The sequence below is a fragment of the Lipophrys pholis genome (assembly GCF_963383615.2).
Source record: "Lipophrys pholis genome assembly, chromosome: 8".
Classification (NCBI taxonomy): Eukaryota; Metazoa; Chordata; class Actinopteri; order Blenniiformes; family Blenniidae; genus Lipophrys; species Lipophrys pholis.
Genome location: NC_137630.1, coordinates 1266849 through 1292300, shown reverse-complemented (window position 1 = coordinate 1292300; position 25452 = coordinate 1266849). Strand labels below are relative to the sequence as shown.

At 47.4% G+C, this 25452-nt stretch overlaps 1 protein-coding gene across 1 annotated transcript in view; it reads right to left on the bottom strand.

Annotated features, from left to right (window-relative positions):
- Positions 1–563: 563 nt before the first annotated feature.
- The window catches only part of plch2a (phospholipase C, eta 2a), a gene marked incomplete at its 5' end in the record, with an annotated part of 145593 nt that continues 120704 nt past the window's right edge, over positions 564–25452 (bottom strand). Inside the window, 7 exons of the mRNA XM_080468603.1 lie at positions 564–3075; positions 15479–15860; positions 22067–22146; positions 23246–23392; positions 24576–24660; positions 24779–24903; positions 24981–25088. Of these exons, the coding sequence (XP_080324729.1) occupies positions 1418–3075; positions 15479–15860; positions 22067–22146; positions 23246–23392; positions 24576–24660; positions 24779–24903; positions 24981–25088 (2585 nt within the window). The 3' untranslated portion in view covers positions 564–1417. The remainder of the gene's footprint in view (positions 3076–15478; positions 15861–22066; positions 22147–23245; positions 23393–24575; positions 24661–24778; positions 24904–24980; positions 25089–25452) is intronic.

Sequence of the window (25452 nt, the reverse complement as noted above, 5' to 3'; positions counted from 1 at the left end):
CCGACTGACAATCCAGGATCCTGAGAAAACATGGGAGGCTGCAGGGAATCACAGCGTCACGGAGGACGTCTCAATCTCAGGACACTCTCAGCCACAACACATTCCTGCTTCCCCAGAAATAAACTCATTAGTAGAGAGTTCCTCACAGATTTTCTTTAAGTTCTTTTATGTTTCCACCAAAGTCCCATGTCATTTTAAAAATGTTCCATTTTCCAAGAAATTCCCATTTCAAGCGAGAGGACTTTATTCCACCTAAATAAATGGAGCAGTTGAAAAAGTGCCAGTGACACGTTGTGGTGAGTGAACCTGAAAAGTGTTTTCTGCTGAGCTTTGTTCTGGAACATTGGCCCTTCCTGCAGGGGGTTCTCCTTTTAGGTTTGGCTGGGGCCTGAACAAGGTAAACACTGAACCCAGCAGAGGCCATCATTAGAGCAGCAGGCAGACGCTGCCGAGACAAAGGCACAAGGCTTGTCCATGTCAGCCCGTGTCAGTTTAACTCCTGCTCTGCGTCTCAGACAGAGACGGCTGCCACTGGATGAAGAGCAAACAAAACACTGCTGCGAAGGACCGGGCTTTTATTCTTCAGATTTATTCATGTCATACTTACACATCATTTCAATTCAAATTGTACACAAAACGTTTGCATGGCAGATTAACGGTATTGCAGGTCAACAAATAAACGTGCGTTGATGCAGATCACTTCCTTTCTGTTGTACAAACCAATGATGAGACGACAAGGAATTCCCAAGAAGCTCAAATGATTAATTAATCTCTGTTTAAAGATAAAAAAGGTTTTAGTAAAAGAGACCAGCCTCAGGCTGAACGTCAGCGTGCAGGAAAGACATGCAGTCCACATAACGAGAGCTAAACTCTGCACTGCCGGCTCATGCCTCAGGTCAAACATCGGAAGCTCGTCAAATTACAATCCTACGCACGACACAAAGAATCTACAAAACTGGAATCCTGCATTGCAGGATTTTATTTCTTTTCATTTGATCTGCAATGTGTTGAGATGAACCTCAGCGTTCAGCACTAAACTCTACATCCTGTTCAGTGGCGGTCCTCAGGATATTGCTCGTCGATGATCACAAGGAGCTTTTCTGCTCAGTTGACTTGAATCAATGTAAGTAAAGAATTGTCTACTAGTGGTGATCTATTGCTACTGCGCATCCATGGAATGCTCTAAAAACTAGAGAGTACAGACAGTAAACATGAACGCCTTATAAAAATCCTGTATCTCACTAAGTACATTCTGGCAATCATCAAACATTTGGTTCAAACAGACCTGGAGCTGGACCAGTCCTTTATCAAAACCATCAGGTTTGTTCTGACTGCTGGAATAAAAAGGATCCTGCAGGTGCAGGAGGAAGAAGGTCTAGAGCCTGGTCTCCACCCTGAAGGGTTCTATCTGGGTCTCTCACGCTACTGAAACACAGCTCACTGGTTTCCGGGTCTGGGGAGGACTGGGACTGTGTGGCCGGGGGGGGGGTCTGAAGGGGGCTGGCTGACTCAGCAGGTCCAGGCTGCTGCAGGGACTCCGGGCCACGCTGCACGCTCCTTCTGGGTTTCCTCGCTCCTCGATGGGGCTGGCTCTGCTTACACTCCTGCCCTGGAGCAGGCCCTGGACCGGACCGTGGACCAGACCCTGGACTGGACCCTGGACCAGGCCCTGGACCGGACCCTGGACCAGGCCCTGCAGTCTCTGCCTCTCCTGGGCCTTCTTGGCCCGGTTTGCAATATAGCGAACTCTGCTCTGACTCCTGGACGAGGTCCTCCTCACCAGCATGTCCTCCTGCGGCTCGCTGGACGTATCTTCTGGGATGAAGTCGCCGGCGGTCAGCGGCTCCACGTCGGCCAGCCTCCGGAGCCGCTCCGTCAGGGAGCTGCCCGGCTCGGGTCTGCCAGGGGTTCCTTTACGCCGCTGGTCTCTGGCTGGCCTTTGGACGAAGCTGCGACTGATGCTGCGATATTTGCTGTCAAAGTGACAGGAGATGTCGTCCGAGGTGAGATCCCCGAGGCTTTTGGACATGGACCCCGAGGCTCCTGGAGTTCCTGCCGTGGCGGAGGGCTTTCTGGTTAAGGACTGCCTGAGTTCCTCCATGTAGAGCCGGCTCCAGGTGTGCCTCCTCTGAGTCAGCCGGCTAGCAGAGTCCTCAGGGCGCTGCTGACATCCCTGCAAAGGGCGAGGCTTCAACTCATCTATTAAACTCGGGCTTTGCTGGAGGTTGGGGTTGGATTTGCTCTTGCTGACTTGCATGGTGTGCTGGGGGATTGAGCCGACCCGGGGGGGGGCACGGACACCGCTGGCTGCCGGAAGGCTGGTCAGTCTCTTTCTGGCCAAGTTAGGCAGGGACAGGTCAATGACGGTGTCGTTTGAGGAGATGCTGGAGGAGGAGGACCTGCTGGAGGAGGACCTGCTGGAGGTGGAGGACCTGCTGTCACGGCCATGGCCTGGTTCCAGTTTGCTCCACAGGCGGTCGTTCACGGTGGCATCCATGAAGACCTCTGGCACTGCTGACTGGGCCGGTCCATCTGCGGTTCCGTTCGGCTGAACACGGCCCTCACTCTTTGTTCTTCTGAGCAATGTGTATGACGGCAGCTGGCTCCACCTGGTGGCAGCTACTGGAGCTGCAGGGACTGCAGGAGTGGACGCAGCAGCAGACGGCTCTGGTTCAGGGTCACACTTCTCCTCTTCCAGATGTTTCCTCTTTTCTAACGTTGGGTCTTGGGTTTCTCTTTGGGATGAGGTGTGCTCCATGTGACTCTGGATGTCCTGACCACTGGGCGGCGGTCCGGCTGGTTCAGCGGGGGTCGTCACGGAGCCTGGAGCTGCTGGAAGAGGTTTCAGGTCCTGGCTCATCTTGGGGGGGCGCTGTACCATCCCAGCCAGAGGAAGTGGGCGGTCTGCAGTTGTCAAAGTGGACGACGACTGCAATGGTGTGGATGAGGAGTGATGTGACGACAGGCTGTGTCTTGGAGTCGAGGCTAAAGGAACCGATCGGATGCTCCTGCTGTCTTCTGGGTTCAGTGCAAGAAATGGGAGTGGAGTTGTTGGTGTCTGTACAGCAGGACAGTCTGCAGGAAGGAAAAGACGTGTATTTAGCCTCTTGGTGAGAAAACAAGACCCATAAGTGTTTGAGGTGAGCGACTTCTGTGTGAACAGGACTGGGTGATTCCCTCAGATACTTCTGCCTCTTCATGTAATCCCAACTAATGCGTCTTTATATCGTCTCTATACAGTAATCAATGACAGTCACTTTGACTGTTGGAGCAGATTCAGCCAGTCTCCCTGTTGGCAGCGTGTGATGAAAAAGTGATGTACGTCTATAAACGGGTCAAAACATACAAACCAAGGCTCAGCTTGACAAACATGAAACGCTACCACTGTACATGTCATTAACTTTGTGATTGTTAAAAAAAGATTAGAGCAAGAGAGAGAGGGAAACCAGGAGAGAGGAGAGAGAGAGAGAGAGAGAGAGAGAGAGAGAGAGAGAGAGAGAGAGAGAGAGAGAGAGAGGCAGCAGCTCCTGTTCACCACAGGACGTTCTCTCTTCCTCTGACTGGGCCAGAATAGACCGACACCCTCTCTGTGTTCCGACCCCCCCCCCCCCCCCCCCCCCCATAGGCAACGTAACAATGTAGTTTCCAACAGAAACACAATGAGCTCTAAAAATGAACACTGGGACAACACGGACATTCTAGTGGACAGACCACCAAGTTGGATTGTGATTAGGGTGACTGTCAAAATAAAACCACCAAGTTGGATTGTTATTAGGGTGACTGTCAAAATAAAACCACCAAGTTGGATTGTTATTAGGGTGACTGTCAAAGTAAAACCACCAAGTTGGATTGTTATTAGGGTGACTGTCAAAATAAAACCACCAAGTTGGATTGTTATGACAGTGAATGTCACAATAAAAGTACGACGTTGGATTGTTAGTACGGTGAGTGTCACAATAAAAGTACCAATTTGGATTGTTATTATGGTGACTGTCAAAATAAAACTACCAAGCTGTATTGTTATTACGGTGACTGTCAAAATAAAAGTACGAAGTTGGATGGTTATTACGGTAACTGTCACAATAAAGCTACCAAGTCCCAGGACAATATGGACTGGGAGTCATGACACCCAGAGGAAACTTTGTTCTGATTGGTTCTACTGAGCATGTGCAGAACTACTAGTTACTCTGGGTGTAACTAGCTCAGGGATCTATTTCTACTTGCTCGGTTGGAAGACGGGTTACATAAAATGCAGCCTCCTGTGGTTTTCCCATGGAGATGTGGCCGTGGTGACCAGGACCAGGACCAGGACCTGGACCTGGATCAGGACCAGGTGCCGGACCAGGTGTGAAGGTTGTGGTGTGAAGGTTGTAGTGTGAAGGTGTGAAGGTTGTGGTGTGAAGGTTGTGGTGTGAAGGTGTGAAGGTTGTGGTGTGAAGGTTGTAGTGTGAATGTGTGAAGGTTGTAATATGAAGGTTGTGGTGTGAAGGTGTGAAGGTTGTAGTGTGAAGGTGTGAAGGTGTGAATGTGTGAAGGTGTGAAGGTTGTAGTGTGAAGGTGCGAAGGTTGTAGTGTGAAGGTGTGAAGGTTGTAGTGTGAAGGTGCGAAGGTTGTAGTGTGAAGGTTGTGGTGGGAAGGTTGTAGTGTGAAGGTGTGAAGGTTGTAGTGTGAAGGTGTGAAGGTTGTGGTGTGAAGGTGTGAAGGTTGTAGTGTGAAGGTGTGAAGGTTGTAGTGTGAAGGTGCGAAGGTTGTAGTGTGAAGGTTGTGGTGTGAAGGTTGTAGTGTGAAGGTGTGAAGGTTGTAGTGTGAAGGTGTGAAGGTTGTGGTGTGAAGGTGTGAAGGTTGTAGTGTGAAGGTTGTGGTGTGAAGGTGTGAAGGTTGTAGTGTGAAGGTTGTGGTGTGAAGGTGTGAAGGTTGTGGTGTGAAGGTGTGAAGGTTGTGGTGTGAAGGTTGTGGTGTGAAAGTGTGAAGGTTGTGGTGTGAAGGTTGTGGTGTGAAAGTGTGAAGGTTGTGGTGTGAAGGTTGTAGTGTGAATGTGTGAAGGTTGTAATATGAAGGTTGTAGTGTGAATGTGTGAAGGTTGTATTGTGAAGGTTGTGGTGTGAAGGTTGTAGTGTGAAGGTGTGAAGGTGTGAATGTGTGAAGGTGTGAAGGTTGTAGTGTGAAGGTGCGAAGGTTGTAGTGTGAAGGTTGTGGTGGGAAGGTTGTAGTGTGAAGGTGTGAAGGTTGTAGTGTGAAGGTGTGAAGGTTGTAGTGTGAAGGTTGTAGTGTGAAGGTGCGAAGGTTGTAGTGTGAAGGTTGTGGTGGGAAGGTTGTAGTGTGAAGGTGTGAAGGTTGTAGTGTGAAGGTGTGAAGGTTGTGGTGTGAAGGTGTGAAGGTTGTAGTGTGAAGGTTGTGGTGTGAAGGTGTGAAGGTTGTGGTGTGAAGGTGTGAAGGTTGTGGTGTGAAGGTGTGAAGGTTGTGGTGTGATGGTTGTTGTGTGAAGGTGTGAAAGTTGTAGTGTGAAGGTTGTGGTGTGAAGGTGTGAAGGTTGTAGTGTGAAGGTTTTGGTGTGAAGGTTGTGGTGTGAAGGTTGTGGTGTGAAGGTGTGAAGGTTGTAGTGTGAAGGTTTTGGTGTGAAGGTTGTGGTGTGAAGGTTGTGGTGTGAAGGTCGTGGTGTGAAGGTTGTGGTGTGAAGGTGTGAAGGTTGTAGTGTGAAGGTTTTGGTGTGAAGGATGTGGTGTGAAGGTGTGAAGGTTGTAGTGTGAAGGTTTTGGTGTGAAGGTTGTGGTGTGAAGGTGTGAAGGTTGTGGTGTGAAGGTGTGAAGGTTGTAGTGTGAAGGTTTTGGTGTGAAGGTTGTAGTGTGAAGGTTGTGGTATGAAGGTTGTAGTGTGAAGGTTGTGGTGTGAAGGTTGTGGTGTGAAGGTTGTGGTGTGTATGTGTGAAGGTTGTAATATGAAGGTTGTAGTGTGAAGGTTTTGGTGTGAAGGTTGTGGTGTGAAGGTTGTGGTGTGTATGTGTGAAGGTTGTAATATGAAGGTTGTAGTGTGAAGGTTGTAGTGTGAAGGTTGTAGTGTGAAGGTTGTGGTGTGAAGGTGTGAAGGTTGTAGTGTGAAGGTGCGAAGGTTGTAGTGTGAAGGTGTGAAGGTTGTAGTGTGAAGGTGTGAAGGTTGTAGTGTGAAGGTGCGAAGGTTGTAGTGTGAAGGTTGTGGTGTGAAGGTGTGAAGGTTGTAGTGTGAAGGTGTGAAGGTTGTGGTGTGAAGGTTGTGGTGTGAAGGTGTGAAGGTTGTGGTGTGAAGGTTGTGGTGTGAAGGTGTGAAGGTTGTAGTGTGAAGGTTGTGGTGTGAAGGTGTGAAGGTGTGAAGGTTGTAGTGTGAAGGTTGTGGTGTGAAGGTGTGAAGGTTGTGGTGTGAAGGTGTGAAGGTTGTGGTGTGAAGGTTGTAGTGTGAATGTGTGAAGGTTGTAATATGAAGGTTGTGGTGTGAAGGTGTGAAGGTTGTAGTGTGAAGGTTTTGGTGTGAAGGTTGTGGTGTGAAGGTTGTGGTGTGAAGGTGTGAAGGTTGTAGTGTGAAGGTTTTGGTGTGAAGGTTGTGGTGTGAAGGTGTGAAGGTTGTGGTGTGAAGGTGTGAAGGTTGTAGTGTGAAGGTTTTGGTGTGAAGGTTGTGGTGTGAAGGTGTGAAGGTTGTGGTGTGTAGGTGTGAAGGTTGTGGTGTGATGGTTGTTGTGTGAAGGTGTGAAAGTTGTAGTGTGAAGGTTGTGGTGTGAAGGTGGGAAGGTTGTGGTGTGAAGGTTGTGGTGTGAAGGTGTGAAGGTTGTGGTGTGAAGGTGTGAAGGTTGTGGTGTGAAGGTTGTGGTGTGAAAGTGTGAAGGTTGTGGTGTGAAGGTTGTAGTGTGAATGTGTGAAGGTTGTAATATGAAGGTTGTAGTGTGTATGTGTGAAGGTTGTATTGTGAAGGTTGTGGTGTGAAGGTTGTAGTGTGAAGGTTGTGGTGTGAAGGTGTGAAGGTTGTAGTGTGAAGGTGCGAAGGTTGTAGTGTGAAGGTTGTGGTGTGAAGGTTGTAGTGTGAAGGTGTGAAGGTTGTAGTGTGAAGGTGTGAAGGTTGTAGTGTGAAGGTGCGAAGGTTGTAGTGTGAAGGTTGTGGTGTGAAGGTTGTAGTGTGAAGGTGTGAAGGTTGTGGTGTGAAGGTGTGAAGGTTGTAGTGTGAAGGTGTGAAGGTTGTCGTGTAAAGGTGTGAAGGTTGTAGTGTGAAGGCGTGAAGGTTGTGGTGTGAAGGTGTGAAGGTGTGAAGGTGTGAAGGTGTGAAGGTGTGAAGGTTGTAGTGTGAATGTTGTGGTGTGAAGGTGTGAAGGTTGTAGGTTGAAGGTGTGAAGGTGTGATGGTTGTAGTGTGAATGTTGTAGTGTGAAGGTGTGAAGGTTGTAGTGTGAAGGTTGTGGTGTGAAGGTGTGAAGGTTGTAGTGTGAAGGTTGTGGTGTGAAGGTTGTAGTATGAAGGTGTGAAGGTTGTAGTGTGAAGGTGTGAAGGTTGTAGTGTGAAGGTGTGAAGGTTGTGGTGTGAAGGTTGTAGTGTGAAGGTGTGAAGGTTGTGGTGTGAAGGTGTGAAGGTTGTAGTGTGAAGGTGTGAAGGTTGTAGTGTGAAGGTGTGAAGGTTGTAGTGTGAAGGTGTGAAGGTTGTGGTGTGAAGGTGTGAAGGTTGTGGTGTGAAGGTGTGAAGGTTGTGGTGTGAAGGTGTGAAGGTTGTCGTGTAAAGGTGTGAAGGTGTGAAGGTGTGAAGGTTGTAGTGTGAATGTTGTGGTGTGAAGGTGTGAAGGTTGTAGGTTGAAGGTGTGAAGGTTGTGGTGTAAAGGTTGTGGTGTGAAGGTGTGAAAGTGTGAAGGTGTGAAGGTGTGATGGTTGTAGTGTGAAGGTTGTAGTGTGAAGGTTGTAGTGTGAAGGTTGTAGTGTGAAGGTGTGAAAGTGTAAGGTTGTAGTGTGAAGGTGTGAAGGTTGTAGTGTGAAGGTGTGAAGGTTGTAGTGTGAAGGTGTGAAGGTTGTGGTGTGAAGGTTGTAGTGTGAAGGTGTGAAGGTTGTGGTGTGAAGGTTGTAGTGTGAAGGTGTGAAGGTTGTGGTGTGAAGGTGTGAAGGTTGTGGTCTGAAGGTTCTAGTATGAAGGTGTGAAGGTGTGAAGGTTGTAGTGTGAAGGTGTGAAGGTGTGAAGGTTGTAGTGTGACGGTTGTGGTGTGAAGGTGTGAAGGTTGTGGTGTGAAGGTGTGAAGGTGTGAAGGTTGTGGTGTGAAGGTTGTAGTGTGAAGGTGTGAAGGTTGTAGTATGAAGGTGTGAAGGTTGTGGTCTGAAGGTTCTAGTATGAAGGTGTGAAGGTGTGAAGGTTGTAGTGTGAAGGTTTGAAGGTGTGAAGGTTGTAGTGTGACGGTTGTAGTGTGAAGGTTGTAGTGTGACGGTTGTGGTGTGAAGGTGTGAAGGTTGTGGTGTGAAGGTGTGAAGGTGTGAAGGTTGTGGTGTGAAGGTGTGAAGGTTGTGGTGTGAAGGTGTGAAGGTTGTAGTGTGAAGTTTGTGGTGTGAAGGTGTGAAGGTTGTAGTGTGAAGGTTGTGGTGTGAAGGTTGTAGTATGAAGGTGTGAAGGTTGTAGTATGAAGGTGTGAAGGTTGTGGTCTGAAGGTTCTAGTATGAAGGTGTGAAGGTTGTAGTATGAAGGTTGTGGTGTGAAGGTTGTAGTATGAAGGTGTGAAGGTTGTAGTATGAAGGTTGTGGTGTGAAGGTTGTAGTGTGAAGGTGTGAAGGTTGTAGTGTGAAGGTGTGAAGGTTGTGGTGTGAAGGTTGTAGTGTGAAGGTGTGAAGGTTGTGGTGTGAAGGTGTGAAGGTTGTAGTGTGAAGGTGTGAAGGTTGTAGTGTGAAGGTGTGAAGGTTGTAGTGTGAAGGTGTGAAGGTTGTGGTGTGAAGGTGTGAAGGTTGTAGTGTGAAGGTGTGAAGGTTGTCGTGTAAAGGTGTGAAGGTGTGAAGGTGTGAAGGTTGTAGTGTGAATGTTGTGGTGTGAAGGTGTGAAGGTTGTAGGTTGAAGGTGTGAAGGTTGTGGTGTAAAGGTTGTGGTGTGAAGGTGTGAAAGTGTGAAGGTGTGAAGGTGTGATGGTTGTAGTGTGAAGGTTGTAGTGTGAAGGTTGTAGTGTGAAGGTGTGAAAGTGTAAGGTTGTAGTGTGAAGGTGTGAAGGTTGTAGTGTGAAGGTGTGAAGGTTGTAGTGTGAAGGTGTGAAGGTTGTGGTGTGAAGGTTGTAGTGTGAAGGTGTGAAGGTTGTGGTGTGAAGGTGTGAAGGTTGTGGTCTGAAGGTTCTAGTATGAAGGTGTGAAGGTGTGAAGGTTGTAGTGTGAAGGTGTGAAGGTGTGAAGGTTGTAGTGTGACGGTTGTGGTGTGAAGGTGTGAAGGTTGTGGTGTGAAGGTGTGAAGGTGTGAAGGTTGTGGTGTGAAGGTTGTAGTGTGAAGGTGTGAAGGTTGTAGTATGAAGGTGTGAAGGTGTGAAGGTTGTAGTGTGAAGGTTTGAAGGTGTGAAGGTTGTAGTGTGACGGTTGTAGTGTGAAGGTTGTAGTGTGACGGTTGTGGTGTGAAGGTGTGAAGGTTGTGGTGTGAAGGTGTGAAGGTGTGAAGGTTGTGGTGTGAAGGTTGTGGTGTGAAGGTGTGAAGGTTGTGGTGTGAAGGTGTGAAGGTTGTAGTGTGAAGTTTGTGGTGTGAAGGTGTGAAGGTTGTAGTGTGAAGGTTGTGGTGTGAAGGTTGTAGTATGAAGGTGTGAAGGTTGTAGTATGAAGGTGTGAAGGTTGTGGTTTGAAGGTTCTAGTATGAAGGTGTGAAGGTTGTAGTATGAAGGTTGTGGTGTGAAGGTTGTAGTATGAAGGTGTGAAGGTTGTAGTATGAAGGTGTGAAGGTTGTGGTGTGAAGGTTGTAGTATGAAGGTGTGAAGGTTGTAGTATGAAGGTTGTGGTGTGAAGGTTGTAGTATGAAGGTGTGAAGGTTGTGCTGTGAAGGTGTGAAGGTGTGAAGGTTGTGGTGTGAAGGTTGTAGTGTGAAGGTGTGAAGGTGTGAAGGTGTGAAGGTTGTGGTGTGAAGGTTGTGGTGTGAAGGTTGTAGTATGAAGGTGTGAAGGTTGTAGTATGAAGGTTGTGGTGTGAAGGTTGTAGTATGAAGGTGTGAAGGTTGTGCTGTGAAGGTGTGAAGGTGTGAAGGTTGTGGTGTGAAGGTTGTAGTGTGAAGGTGTGAAGGTGTGAAGGTGTGAAGGTTGTGGTGTGAAGGTTGTAGTATGAAGGTGTGAAGGTTGTAGTATGAAGGTGTGAAGGTTGTGGTGTGAAGGTGTGAAGGTGTGAAGGTTGTGGTGTGAAGGTTGTGGTGTGAAGGTTGTAGTGTGAAGGTGTGAAGGTTGTAGTGTGAAAGTGTGAAGGTGTGAAGGTGTGATGGTTGTGGTGTGAAGGTTGTAGTGTGAAGGTGTGAAAGTGTAAGGTTGTAGTGTGAAGGTGTGAAGGTTGTAGTGTGAAGGTTGTATTGTGAAGGTTGTGGTGTGAAGGTGTGAAGGTTGTAGTGTGAAGGTTGTGGTGTGAAGGTGTGAAGGTTGTAGTGTGAAGGTTGTGGTGTGAAGGTGTGAAGGTTGTGGTGTGAAGCTTGTAGTGTGAAGGTGTGAAGGTTGTGGTGTGAAGGTGGGAAGGTTGTGGTGTGAAGGTTGTGGTGTGAAGGTGTGAAGGTTGTGGTGTGAAGGTTGTGGTGTGAAGGTGTGAAGGTTGTGGTGTGAAGGTTGTAGTGTGAAGGTGTGAAGGTTGTGGTGTGAAGGTTGTAGTATGAAGGTGTGAAGGTTATAGTGTGAAGGTTGTAGTATGAAGGTGTGAAGGTTGTGGTGTGAAGGTTGTAGTTTGAAGGTGTGATGGTTGTAGTATGAAGGTGTGAAGGTTGTAGTATGAAGGTGTGAAGGTGTGAAGGTTGTAGTGTGACGGTTGTAGTGTGAAGGTTGTGGTGTGAAGGTTGTGGTGTGAAGGTGTGAAAGTGTAAGGTTGTAGTGTGAAGGTGTGAAGGTTGTAGTGTGAAGGTTGTATTGTGAAGGTTGTGGTGTGAATGTGTGATGGTTGTAGTATGAAGGTGTGAAGGTTGTGTTGTAGTATGAAGGTGTGAAGGTTGTAGTGTGAAGGTTGTAGTATGAAGGTGTGAAGGTTGTGGTGTGAAGGTTGTGGTGTGAAGGTGTGAAGGTTGTAGTATGAAGGTGTGAAGGTTGTAGTATGAAGGTGTGAAGGTGTGAAGGTTGTGGTGTGAAGGTTGTAGTGTGACGGTTGTAGTGTGAAGGTTGTGGTGTGAAGGTGTGAAGGTTGTGGTGTGACGGTTGTAGTGTGAAGGTGTGAAGGTTGTGGTGTGAAGGTGTGAAGGTTGTGGTGTGAAGGTTGTGGTGTGAAGGTGTGAAGGTTGTGGCGTGAAGGTGTGAAGGTTGTGGTGTGAAGGTGTGAAGGTGTGAAGGGGTTAACTGGGCCTGAGAGCTCACTCTGCTCATTAGATCAATAGATTAGTGTTCAATAAAGACATAAGGCATAATATTGGTGATTTAAGATTAAGAACATTGTGTGCGATCAAACTTATGGTTTCACTTGTGTTACATACTGTAAGTGTTCCTTGTTGTGGTGAAACATCAAAATAACAGGAATTTCGGTTGAAATCTACGGATCCTGGAGGCTCCGGCAGTGAAATGTGATTGTGTCAGACCTGCTCAGCTCTACCAACATCCAGCATGCTTCTTCTGACAGACGTTGGAACAACAGTGCAAAGTTGCAGACAGGTGAAAATGAAGAAATGTACATTGATTGAAAAGATGTATAACATTTGTGCTGTGAGGAGAACAGGCGAGGATGATGGATGAAAAGATGGCTGCATGCATTCAGCAAGGTTTACCTGGCTCTGGTCATCCTCTCAATTCTGCACTAGGGACAGAGAGAGCATGCAAAAGGGACAGAGAGGACAAAGCATTTTAGCCCAACTGGACAGAGGAGGGAGGAAGGAGGCAAGGTAACAGCTTTCAGGACAGGAAGAGCATTGAAACAAAACAGGTTATTCATGTTGGATCAATTGATCAACACAAGGAAGAACGAAGTGAATTAAAGCTGATTGCAAAGACAGGAAGTCAATAAATATCCCGTAAGATTCAATAGAGATGTGCCAGCTGCAGTTTAGCACAGAGTCATTGTGGGAAGACTTTCACCTGGAAGCTGCACACTGACACCTCCACTGCTTTCCAGTTTCTACCAAACAATCTGAATTTCAACGGATCCACTGATGAAGTGACGCTGCTCACTTCCACTTCTTCATTCAGACGGATTCAACGTGAGCAGGAATTCATGCAGAGTTCACAACCTGAGCAGAGCTCTATGAGACTTTGTCTGTAATCATTAGGGATGCACCACTACCGCTACCGCTAACGACGCTGCTACCGCTAACGCTACCGACACTACTACCGCTAACGACGCTGCTACCGCTAACGCTACCGACACTACTACCGCTAACGACGCTGCTACCGCTAACGCGACCGACACTACTACTGCTACCGACACTGCTTCCACTACCGACACCACTACCGCTACCGCTAACGACACTGCTACCGCTAACGCTACCGACACTACTACCGCTAACGACGCTGCTACCGCTAACGCTACCGACACTACTACTGCTACCGACACTGCTTCCGCTACCGACACCACTACCGGTATCGACACTGCTACCGCTACCACTACTGCTACCGCTACCGATATTGATACAGCTACTGATACTGCTACCGATACTGATACTCTTCCGCTACCAATACTGCTACCAATACCGATGCGGCTACCAATACCAATACCGCTACTGACACCGCCACCGCTACCGTTACTGCTACCGCTACCGATACTGCTACCACTATCGATACTGCTACCGCTGTCGATACCACTACCACCACCGCCACCGCTACTGCTACTTCTACCACTACCACTACCACTACCACTACCACTACCTCTATCACTACCGCTACCGACACTGCTTCCGACACTGCTACCGCTACTGCTAACGCTACCACTACTGCTACCGCTACCGATACTGATACTGCTACCGATACTGCTACTGCTACCACTACCACTACCACTACCACTATCGCTATCGCTACCGCTACCGATACTGCTACTGCTACCGATACTGCTACTGCTACCACTACTGCTACCGCTACCGATACTGATACTGCTACTGCTACTGATACTGCTACCAATACTGCTACCGCTACCAATACGGATACTCTACCGCTACCGATACTGCTACCGATACCGATACTGCTACCAATACCACTACCGCTACCGATACTGCTACCGCTATCGATACTGCTACCGCTACGATACTACTACTGATACCACTACCGCCACCACCACCGCCACTGCCACCGCCACCGCTACCGCTACTGCTACTGCTACTGCTACTGCTACCGCTACCTCTTCCGATACCGTTACCCGTATCAGGTCCGATACTGCACGGAGTACTCGTACTTGTGAAAGCTCCCCAATCCAATTCAGCAAGTAATTTGTGACGTCCTCCATCAGGAGCAGGAATGTAAAAGACTAATGATGTCTGCATTGTGGAGATTCTTCAGCTTTAACGAGGAAGACAAGCGTAAGACTATAAATTATGTTTTGATAAAATATCAAAAGGAGAAAGATTAGCAGAGCATAGCAACGTTAGATGTCGCTCCGTAGTTTAACTGCCCAGCACATAGCTCTGAGCCATGCTACATGCTAAGGAGTTTCAGGCTCACAGACCAGCGATGCTACATGCTAAACATGATTAAAGTGACCCCTCAGTCTACAGCAGCATAGCAGAGCAGAGAGACGCTACGTCCTGCTATGCTGCTGTAGACTAGGAGGCTGGTGGATGTGACGTAACGTCGGCACAGAGGAGGTTGAGGTGACAAAGTGGTAATGGTGCATCCCCAGTATTTATTTATTTGTCCTATCAAGTTTCATTGTGGTATTTCTTTGTGTCTGTCACACTTTGAGATTACGTCATGAATAAAGAGGACTTGGATGAGTCTCCTGTCGTTCTACGTTGGTGAAAGTGAGCGCATCAATCAATCAGAGGTCAGTGAGGGTGTCTGAGGCCTGCTCTCAGAGGCCATGCGGTGGAGCACCCCAACGAACTACTGTTGGAAAATCCTGACTCTAACAGGTTTGGATTGTAATGAAAACAGTTGCTGAAGTTAATTCAATAGTGTGAGGATGTTCTTTTTTTTTAAAAACTTATGCTTGACAAGATCACAAGACATTAGCAAAAGTGAAACTACTTTTGATTTTTGGGTTAAAACTTACCACTTTTGTCATCTTTGCAGCATGTGGACAGTATCGATTGGATTGTGTTAAGGGGAAAAGAAAACTTGAAATCAGTTGAGACAATACAGATAAAGAGAAGGGAAACTACGATTGACCTCTAAATGGACTATTTGGGATAATGAGGCGTTTCACTCACGGACACACAGGAGGTGAGAGTCTACAAAACACTGGGGGTCGCATCCAGTACGCACGCTAAGCAGAAGTCTACGGCCTTTAAAACTCTACAGCCACAACGCACTGGGTTTGTTCTAAGACTACCTTAGATGGTTCTTACCAGTGAAGAACATGGGGGACTTATGGCGCAACTCTTCCATTTTCTGGGCAAACAGAGCATTCATCTCTCTCTGCAGGGTGCCTACAGCCCTCTTGCGGTTGTCAAGGACAGATGGTGGGGGCAGCATCGGAGGCGACTCCAGGCTGCTCAGACTGCCAAAGCTCTCGCAGCTGCTGCTGTCAGTGAGGAACTCACCTTTGGCAGCGTGACTGTTGGTGAGCAAAGGGAGGGTGGAGCTACACGCAGCACCATAGTTGGGTGGAGTTGTCTGCTGCCAACAAAGGTTGGTGTTGCAGTGGGGGGTAGGGCTTGGTGCTGGGGTGACAGCGTTGGGAGAGCGTTTACGGGGAACACTCCAAGACCGGGCGCAGATCCGGTGTGAAGTGAGAGACTGAGGTCGGGTGTGTTGGGCAGCGAGAGTTTCACTGGCTTTGGATCTGGGAATAGAAATAGGGCGGAGGAGGGCCTGAGGTGAATACTCAAACTGGGCCTCCACGCAGGAATTGGGTTTGGGAAGCGGCTCTGGTGAACCTGGCCGCACAGCTCGGGGTTGGAGCTGGTCCACAGCTTCAGGCTGAACCGGTGTCTTGGCTGAAGAGGAGCAGGTCTGTTTCTCCGGCCTCTCCTTGCCTGTTCTGGACTCGTGTCCTTGCTTTGCCTCAACCTGATTCTTCCTCTCAGCTTCGGGGCTCCCCTTACAGCCGACCACACACGTGATGCAATTTGACGACATCCCCACCCTGCCCGAACTGTTCAGGGCGACTCGCGCAAAGACGCCCGGCTTCATGTCCAGCGGGTCGTGAAAGCGAAGCCGACTGGCCCGTTTCAGAGGCTCGCTCATGGGTCGGTGCTGAGCAGAACGAGAGCTCTTACCTTTACCCTCCTCCGGGTGGAGAGCCCCGTTGATGTCCGGAGGCTCCCAGGACCCCTTGGATTTGCCCGACACCAGTGACTCTCCGTTGTGGTGTCGAGGTGGCGTGAACTGATGAGAGGCGGCGGCAGAGGCCTTGTCCCGGTCCTCCGAGTCTCGCTCCTCACTCGCTCCCTCCGAACTGTAGTCTTTGGTGTCGATGGCGATCTCTGGGAAGCCCTTCTTGATTTTGGGCTGGCCTTTGGTGGGTGCGCTGGCGGTGCGGCGCAGGAGGTGGGCACCGAACGGGTGCTTACGGTTGTGCCGTACAGCAGCATGGCTGTCCAGGGAAGACTGCTTTGGGTTTCTGTGAAACAGCCCTTTTATGCCGCTGACTGCTCGAGCCTGACAAAAAGACAACACAACATCACGTCAAACACACAAGAAATCCTCCAGAGACAGGAAGCCTTCAGAGAAGATCTTCACCATAATGTAGGTGGCACGGGCTCACACTGCATTATATAGAAGAAACAGCTGGGCAGGTTAGGTACACAGAGCATGCTTCAACGGTAACAAATACCAACAGCTGACCTGATGAAGATCCTGAACAATACATTCATCATCCACCAATCACATGTCAACATCCTCATTCTGCTGCACTTCATGCTGGCCAGCTTTGAATCCCTGCTGGATTCAAAGTTTTTGACATTTTAAGCTCTGACACGCTGTACAATGACTGAGGAATACTCAAAGGAATTGAAATAAAGAGTCTGTAACTATGAATAAACATGAGTTGATTTTCAAGCTCCTGTTGACTGAATTTGCACAATACTACTAATTAGATTTTGGTGAGTTTTGGTGAGTCAGGGGGTTCTGGAGGGACACCTACATAACCCAGAGACCAGATCCTCTGAAAGGCTTCAGAAAGACGATGAACGCTGGAATGTTAAAACTGATTGTCTGGTCTGAGACCTGAAGGCTGACAAGAGGCTGGTTTCCTGTTTGATCGTCTCAAAGCAGCTGACCTCTACTGCAGATATCAAGGCTTCTCCATTACGAGTCAGTTATCACAGTGAGTCAAAGTTAAATTACATGAAATGACATCCAGAAGAAGAAAAATATGACATCTGCTCCAGAACATAATTAGTGTAGAGTTTGTCTTGCTGTGTGAAGACTCACCAAAGAAACAAATTGTGAAACAAAAAATAAAGATTTGTGCTTTCAGTTGAACTGGTTACCATGGAAACTGGCCCTGTAGCATCCGTTATGGTCACAAACTCAACATTCTTGATTGTTGCTGAGCAGGTGACGGTAAGATGAGAAAGAAATCTTGTAAAGAAGCTTCACTCATGTCAACATCCAACTCCTGAATGAATGGATGGATGGATGGATGAATGGATGGATGGATGGATGGATGGATGGATGGATGGATGGATGGATGGATGGATGGATGGATGGATGGATGGATGGATGGATGGATGGATGGATGGATGGATGAATGGATGGATGGATGGATGGATGGATGGATGGATGGATGGATGGATGGATGGATGGATGGATGACACAAACACAGCACAGGAGCAGGGTTTGTTTAAACTGCACCCAGCCAGCCAGACGTCCTCTCTGAGTACCACAGTACGAAGCTTCAGCTCCAGTCCAGTTACTTTCTCCCTTCAGAACTGGAAAGTTGGAGTCTGTTTCTGGACCTTCATCACACTCACATCACTTTGGTGTGAATCAAGCAATTAGCATTTTTAATCCTCGTGCTCTGTTAATACAAGCTTTTCATCGAGAGCAGATATCATCTGAAAGTTCTTCTCACATCGGGATGATGAGAAAAAAAAACATACTCTTAGTAAGCTTGGGTTTTTAAAGGTTACAAGAAAAGGTGAAAACAGTCCAGAAGAAAAAGGGCGACAGAGCAGCTCAGAACACATCAGAAACATTTCCTGATGTTTGAGGTGAAATGTGAAGAGCAACAGTGACTGACGGAAACACACACACGTCTTTGACGAAGCTTCAGTTTAAGGAATTTAGTTCTTGAGCTGAACCAAACTCTCTAGATACTTTGAAATGCAAAATTCATTCAGCATTGGGAAGAACAAAAATTCTTCGTAAAATGTAATCTGGGTTAAACGATCCTGGATTAAACGATCCTGGATTAAACATGATCAAAGGTAGAAGAACAATCTGAAAGAAGTAGATCCAAACAGTTTGGATTGATCCTTGATTGGTCCTCTTTCATGAGGACAAGAGAAAATGACAGCGGTGAAGAACTGTAACATTCAGATTATAGAGCATCTTCCTCATCTAACACCAAATTATAGAGCATCTTCTTCATCAAACATCAAATTATAGAGCATCTTCCTCCTCTAACATCAAATCATAGGGCATCATCCTCCCTGACTGTGACCTACGCTGATAATTCAGTCACTCACAGCTGCTCATACATGCAGTGTGAAACCAGAAGGATCCTGTTGGGAAGCAGCAGGAGGTGTTTCCTGCTCTGCAGCTGAACCTGGAGAGTCTCTGGACTACAGCCGGACTCTGGACTACAGCCAGACTCTGGACTACAGCCGGTCTCTGGACTACAGTCTGTCTCTGGACTACAGCCGGACTCTGGACTACAGCCGGACTCTGGACTACAGCCGGTCTCTGGACTACAGTCTGTCTCTGGACTACAGCCGGACTCTGGACTACAGCCGGTCTCTGGACTACAGTTGGACTATGGACCACCACCTGTCTGTAGACTACAGCCGGTCTCTGGACTACAGTCTGTCTCTGGACTACAGCCGGACTATGGACTACAGCCGGTCTCTGGACTACAGCCGTACTCTGGACTACAGCTGGTCTCTGGACTACAGTCTGTCTCTGGACTACAGCCGGACTCTGGACTACAGCCGGTCTCTGGACTACAGTTTGTCTCTGGACTACAGCCGTACTATGGACTACGGCCGGTCTCTGGACTACAGCCGGTCTCTGGACTACAGCTGGACTATGGACAAGAGCCGGTCTCCGGACTACAGCCAGACTCTGGACTACAGTCAGACTCTGGACTACAGCCAGACTATGGACTACAGCCGGTCTCCGTACTACAGTCAGACTCTGGACTACAGCTGGACTATGGACTACAGCCAGACTACAGCCAGACTCTGGACTACAGCCGGACTCTGGACTACAGCCGGACTCCGTCTGGATCTGAACTTCCACCACTTTGGATCTACTTGTGGAGTTGATGGAAATGCATAACTCATGTGAGCCATGAGTTGGCCAGCTGGCAGGCAGAGGGTGTGTGTGTGGGGTTCAGGGCGGTGGGTGTTCACTGCAGTGGTAAAGGGGGCGGAGCATGAGGCTCATGCAAGATGGCGACTGGGTCTCACTACACCTGAGGTTTAGTGGCAGCTTCAGACCTCATTAAATATCCTGCTGCTAAATGATGGAAGGTTTTGGTAAAAGACGAGTCCACTGAAATCACAAACAGACAAACAGGAAGAGCTGTGAGAGAGAGAGAGAGAGGAGAGAGAGAGAGAGAGAGAGAGAGAGAGAGAGCGAGAGAGAGAGAGAGAGAGAGAGAGAGAGAGAGAGAGAGAGAGGGGAAACAGTGGGATGGGGAGAAAGACATAACTATTAACAGGAGGCTGATAAACGAGGCTGGATAACACTGCAAATGTCACATTGACACATTGACACGTTGACATATTAACACATTGACACATTGACACATTGACACATTGACACATTAACACATTAACACATTGACATATTAACACATTGACACATTGACACATTGACATATTGACACATTAACACTTTGACGCATTGACACATTAACACATTAACACATTGACACATTAACACATTGACACATTGACACATTGACACATTACCATATTGACACATTAACACATTGACACATTGACACATTGACACATTGACACATTAACACATTAACACATTAACACATTGACACATTGACACATTAACACATTGACACATTGACACATTAACACATTAACACATTGACACATTAACACATTAACACATTACCATATTGACACATTGACACATCCACCTCCCTTCCAGTGAATAAACATTGAGCATTTACATTTTTCAGCATGATGACAGCAGATGAAGGCCGTTAGAGAGGAAAAGCCTGAATTCTTTGTTTTCTGGATGAAATACTCAACATCTCCATTTAAGACACAAATGATTGTTTGTCCTATTGGGACACAAATTAATTGATTTAAATCTCAAGTTTCGACAGAAGAAAGTCCTGAAACATTCCCAGTACTGCCAGAAAAAAAGACCGGGACTTTTAAAAGTGATTTGATCTTGATTTTGGTGAAGGAAGCTCTGCCTGTGAAACTCTGCAGAGACTCTGGACCGACTTGTGCTTCAGTTCCGTCCTTCCTGAGGACTGCTGGGATTCTAGGAAGAACACTGGTGAGCTCCTCTCTGTTGGACCTGGATCAGCTCTAGTCTCCCTTCTAGAAAGGACATTATTTACCTTAAGACGAGGACAAGTCTCAGACTATCTTAATTCATTTCAGAAAGTCCTGGTTTAAAATGTGTTTGTCTGGAATTAGGCTTAATCCCTGAACGGGAAAGCCACCCTTTGGTCTCAGTGTTTCAGAGGACAAACTGGTTTACACTCCGTCTCAGTGTTTCAGAGGACAAACTGGTTTACACTCCGTCTCAGTGTTTCAGAGGACAAACTGGTTTACACTCCGTCTCAGTGTTTCAGAGGACAAACTGGTTTACACTCCGTCTCAGTGTTTCAGAGGACAAACTGGTTTACACTCCGTCTCAGTGTTTCAGAGGACAAACTGGTTTACACTCCGTCTCAGTGTTTCAGAGGACAAACTGGTTTACACTCTAAGTGTTTCAGAGGACAAACTGGTTTACACTCCGTCTTAGTGTTTCAGAGGACAAACTGGTTTACACTCCGTCTTAGTGTTTCAGAGGACAAACTGGTTTACACTCCGTCTTAGTGTTTCAGAGGATAAACTGGTTTACACTCTAAGTGTTTCAGAGGACAAACTGGTTTACACTCCGTCTTAGTGTTTCAGAGGACAAACTGGTTTACACTCCGTCTTAGTGTTTCAGAGGACAAACTGGTTTACACTCCGTCTTAGTGTTTCAGAGGACAAACTGGTTTACACTCCATCTTAGTGTTTCAGAGGATAAACTGGTTTACACTCCGTCTTAGTGTATCAGAGGACAAACTGGTTTACACTCCGTCTTAGTGTTTCAGAGGACAAACTGGTTTACACTCCGTCTTAGTGTATCAGAGGATAAACTGGTTTACACTCCGTCTTAGTGTATCAGAGGACAAACTGGTTTACACTCCGTCTTAGTGTTTCAGAGGACAAACTGGTTTACACTCCGTCTTAGTGTTTCAGAGGACAAACTGGTTTACACTCCGTCTTAGTGTTTCAGAGGACAAACTGGTTTACACTCCGTCTTAGTGTTTCAGAGGACAAACTGGTTTACACTCCATCTTAGTGTTTCAGAGGACAAACTGGTTTACACTCCGTCTTAGTGTATCAGAGGACAAACTGGTTTACACTCCGTCTCAGTGTTTCAGAGGACAAACTCCGACTCTGGGTGTTTAGTGTCTCTTCAGCCTGCAGTTTCATTCTCCAGTTTTTCACAACAAAAGCATCATCCAGCAGTTATTTTGTTTCTTGTTTTATGAAGCTGTTTTCCATGTAAGTCTCTGTTGACTCTGTTTTTCATTTTGACTGATCATCTCTTCCTTCAGCCTGACGCTCCGCCAGTATTTTCTCTCGCTGCTGAATTGGCGAGCTCACTTTGTGTTTGATGCAGACACTTTTAAAGTTTTGTTTCATAGATAAATCCTGAAATAAATGATTTACTTCTAAATGCTTGTATTCAGTAGTTTTGTGACATAAAGGAATGGGATGCTGCTGAATGTTTTTACAGCACAGTGAGGAGTTGAAGGCCATTAAAGACTCAGCTGTTTGAGTGATATTTGCTTTAGCACACTGTGTTAGTCTGAACACTGAGACGAAGATGAAATTACAGTCCAGGACTCAGATATTTCTACAGCTCACATATTTTCTGTAGGGATGTGTGGCGACGGAGACACTCAGCTGAGAAGCCACAGTGCAGTCAGACCTCCACCACAGCCAGTTTGTCTTCATTTATTTATCTACTTTTATTGTTTTCTTTCTTTATCTTTTTTGTCCAGTTTGTCTTTATTCATCTATTTATATTTCTCTACTTATCTGTTTTGTCCAGCTCTCACATTTGGCCTTCTTTTAAAGCGGTGGAGAAACTCTGGATGATTTATCGGTTAGCAATATTTGTCCGTCAGGACCCGCCCCCCTCTGCCTCTGATTGGCTAGTTCCGCTGCATCCACTGAGTGCATTGGTTAATGTCCATGTTTTCCATGCAGCATGAGGGCTGACGAGCCAATCAGAGGCAGAGGGGGGCGGGGCATGGCTTCATCAGTGCTGACTGAACAATAAGTGGCTCGACCTGGTACAGCCTGGACTCTGGTCTCTCAGTGAGGGAATGTCCACTTCTCCAGGATGAACAGTTGATTGTGTGCTGCTGATCCTCAGGCTTCATACCGGACACCTACCTTACCAGTGATGTCGTTCACCGCCACATGGACAAAGATGGACGCCTCCTCCATTCCTTCCAGGTACACATGGCGGTAACCTGCACACAAACACCCCAACTGAGTCCACACACGCACGCACACACACACACACACACACACACTCTTTGTCTCCAAGGTCTTCCTCTCCTGGACTCAGACCCTCTCAACCTGGACCAGGAGCCGTTCTTCTGACCTCAGCCGACCTCCTGCCCTGCTGGTTTTAGTGCATCATGCTCACGCCACATGAAAACCTGCAGATCAGCTTCCTGTCTGGCAGACGGAGTCTCTGAGAAGCAAACCTCCTGCTCCACCTCCATCTGGGACGCTCGTCTCCATTTACAGTGTCTCCATGTTGGCAGATCCTCGTCACTACGCACGATCACTTACCTCCACTAAAGCAGCTCCAATGTGACAAAACCAAGACTTCATGTTTGTTCCACCATTATTTCTTTATACATGTTTCTGTTTGCTGGTCAAACGTCTTTCTTCATGGAGGGTTTATCCTTGTTTCACTTTTACATGTCACTGACAGCTCTCTCTCTCTCTCTCTCTCTCTCTCTCTCTCTCTCTCTCTCTCTCTCTCTCTCTCTCTCTCTCTTTCTCTCTCTCTCGAACCAGTGTTTGAATCCCTCCGCCCAATCTGTGTCTGTCCTCTCCTTTTCTCTCCTTCTATCCTCTCACCCCGACTGGAACAGCAGAACGTCTCCTGCTCTGGTCCTGGTTCTGCAGGTTTCTTCCTGTTTAAAAGGGGAGTTTCTCTTTTCCTCCGTCTCCTCTCCTTGTTTATGGTTAATTGTTGGGTTGATGACTGTGTTGTATTGAAAGTCATCAAGTTGAATTGGATTGAAAATGTGAATTGACAAAGTACAGCAGAGATCCACTATTTAAACTTTAGCTTTTTCAGTTAGGATTATTATCTCCCCCAGGATAGACTGTCGACCTGTTCAGGTGCGTCCTGCTCTCGCCCGGCGTGCACTGGGACAGACTCCAGCACCCTGAACACACCCTGAGCTGGATGACCGGCCTCTACATCATAAGAACTAATCACTATGTCAGCAGATCCATTTATCAGAAGCATGAGACAAAAAGCCAGCAGACACTCAGAGGTCCGAGCTGTGAGCAGCCTCAGCCGTCTCCATGGCGATGCCCGTTTCCTACCTGGCATCATGCTGTTGAAGGCGATGGTGCGCTGGCCGATGAAGTCCTGGCCGATGGGGTCATGATCCCACACCAGGAATCGAACCAGGGCCAGCTCCGGCATGTGGACGGTGAACACCAGAGTCTCCTCCCACATCGGGTTGAACCCTACGTCCGGAGGGGGGAGGGGCAAAGAGGAGAAGAAGAGTGATGGTGGATGGGGCAGCGGAGTCTGACAGCAAGCTCAGCATCCATCAATTATTGTGTGTGTGTGTGTGTGTGTGTGTGTGTGCGTGTGCGCACGTGCGCGCATCTCCTCATGCTGACCTCATCCATTATAGATCAGAAACCAAACCACCACACACACACACACACACACACACACACACACACACACACACACACACACACACACACACACACACCACCCAGAAGGGGACACAACAGAACGTTGGACCGGACCAGGGAAGTTTATAAGTGTTAAGATGATGAAGTGAGAATAACTGCATGATGAAGATAAAAGTAAGATCTGCCTGCCGGGTTTAAATACTCTGTTTTCATGAAACATACACACTCCTGCCAGAGTTACTCTAAAATCAAAAGATAGAAAAGATTATTTATTACAAATCAAGGTTTGGAAGAGATTGTTTAAATATGAACATTTGTGCATTAAACGAAGGGGGTGCTTAAAGTTGGGAGGCTGTAGAGGAGCTCTAGAGGAGCTCTAGAGGAGCTCTAGAGGAGGCCCAGAGGTGCTTCAGAGAAGGTCCAGGGGAGTTTTAGAGGAGCTCTAGAGGAGCTCTAGGGGGGCTCCAGAGGAGGTCCAGAGGGGCTCCAGAGCCACATGACGCTCCGGAGCTGCAGGTTGAAGAACCCTGACCAGGTTTCAGGACCAGGGTTCTGTACCTTGTAACGACTCTTTAGAGTTTAGTTGTTTTTCACTCTTGAATCAGGCTTCATGTTTACTTTGTAACTTTATGTAAACGCGTCATCTTTGATTGATTACTCCCTCCAGAGTATGAACCTTTACACAAAGAGTCATGTCAGGTTCACCAGAGAGCTCAGGAGTCTTTCCTGGCTGCTCATCTCTGCTGCATTATTGATAACAGATGACAAAACATATCAGCAGAATAGTGATGACGGTGACCTTGTCCTGACTCAACCATCACATTACTACGCTGCACTTTGGGCTCCATGTTTCATGCTTTGACTGCTAAAAATAGAAATATTAATATCAAACCAAGTGTCACAACAACCAAAAAACTAACAGATTAGAACCATTTACTTTTCATTTCAGCATTTTCATTTTGTTGGCCCATGAATGTTCTTCTGGTCTATACTGAGAGCTCACCGTTGTCGTCCACCACTCTGGTCTGCTCCTTGCAGCAGTCCACCGGCAGGCCGATGACCTCCACCTCCACGAAGGGGTCGATGATCTGACACAGTGATCAGTATTACATGTGGTTTCAAAACCAGGCAGAACGTTTGGCTCATCCTCAGAAGACAGCACATATCAACTCCAAACGGTGTAAAAGCTAGTGAGGAGGACATTACCTCTCCTCGGTCTCCCAGCATGGAGTCTTTGGGTTTGGGCAGCTGCTGTCCACTGATGATCTTCAGCACCAGCTGCTTCTTCATCTGGCCAGGCAGCGGGTCCTCCAGGTTGGGGTTAAAGCCACCTGAGAGGGTTAGAGAGGGCAGGAAGCTGGTAACTATCAAAGAAGCTTTGACGGCTGGTAAAACAGTGACTCCTGACCTTCACACATGCAGGCGGGTTTGAGGATGTAGCCACAGTTTCCGTTGCTGTAGAATTTGGCTCTGTTGAGCTGGAGGACGCGACCCTCCGACTGATAGTTCAGAGCCACTGAAATCACAGCAGCAGAAGAAAGAAGACATTGGTAAACATATTGGGTTTGTTTGTCAGCTGTTATGTTGGGAATGATTTAACTGGACTGGCTTTCCTCTGAGTCTGAACCAACACAGCAACACATCTTCTTCCTACATATGGATGTACCCAACAATCCCCGATGTCCCAAACACTTGGAAAACAGATTCTTTCTTTGAAGATTTTAATGGTCATGTGAATATTGAACCTGTCAAGAACAAGACCAATTAAAGGGGTTCCTGCTACTTGCAGGACTGAGAATGTCAATTGGCATACATACGTCATCTAATGAAACGTTTGAAACTTGGGATCAGTCGGAGCATGGCCAGGTTATGGAGACCGA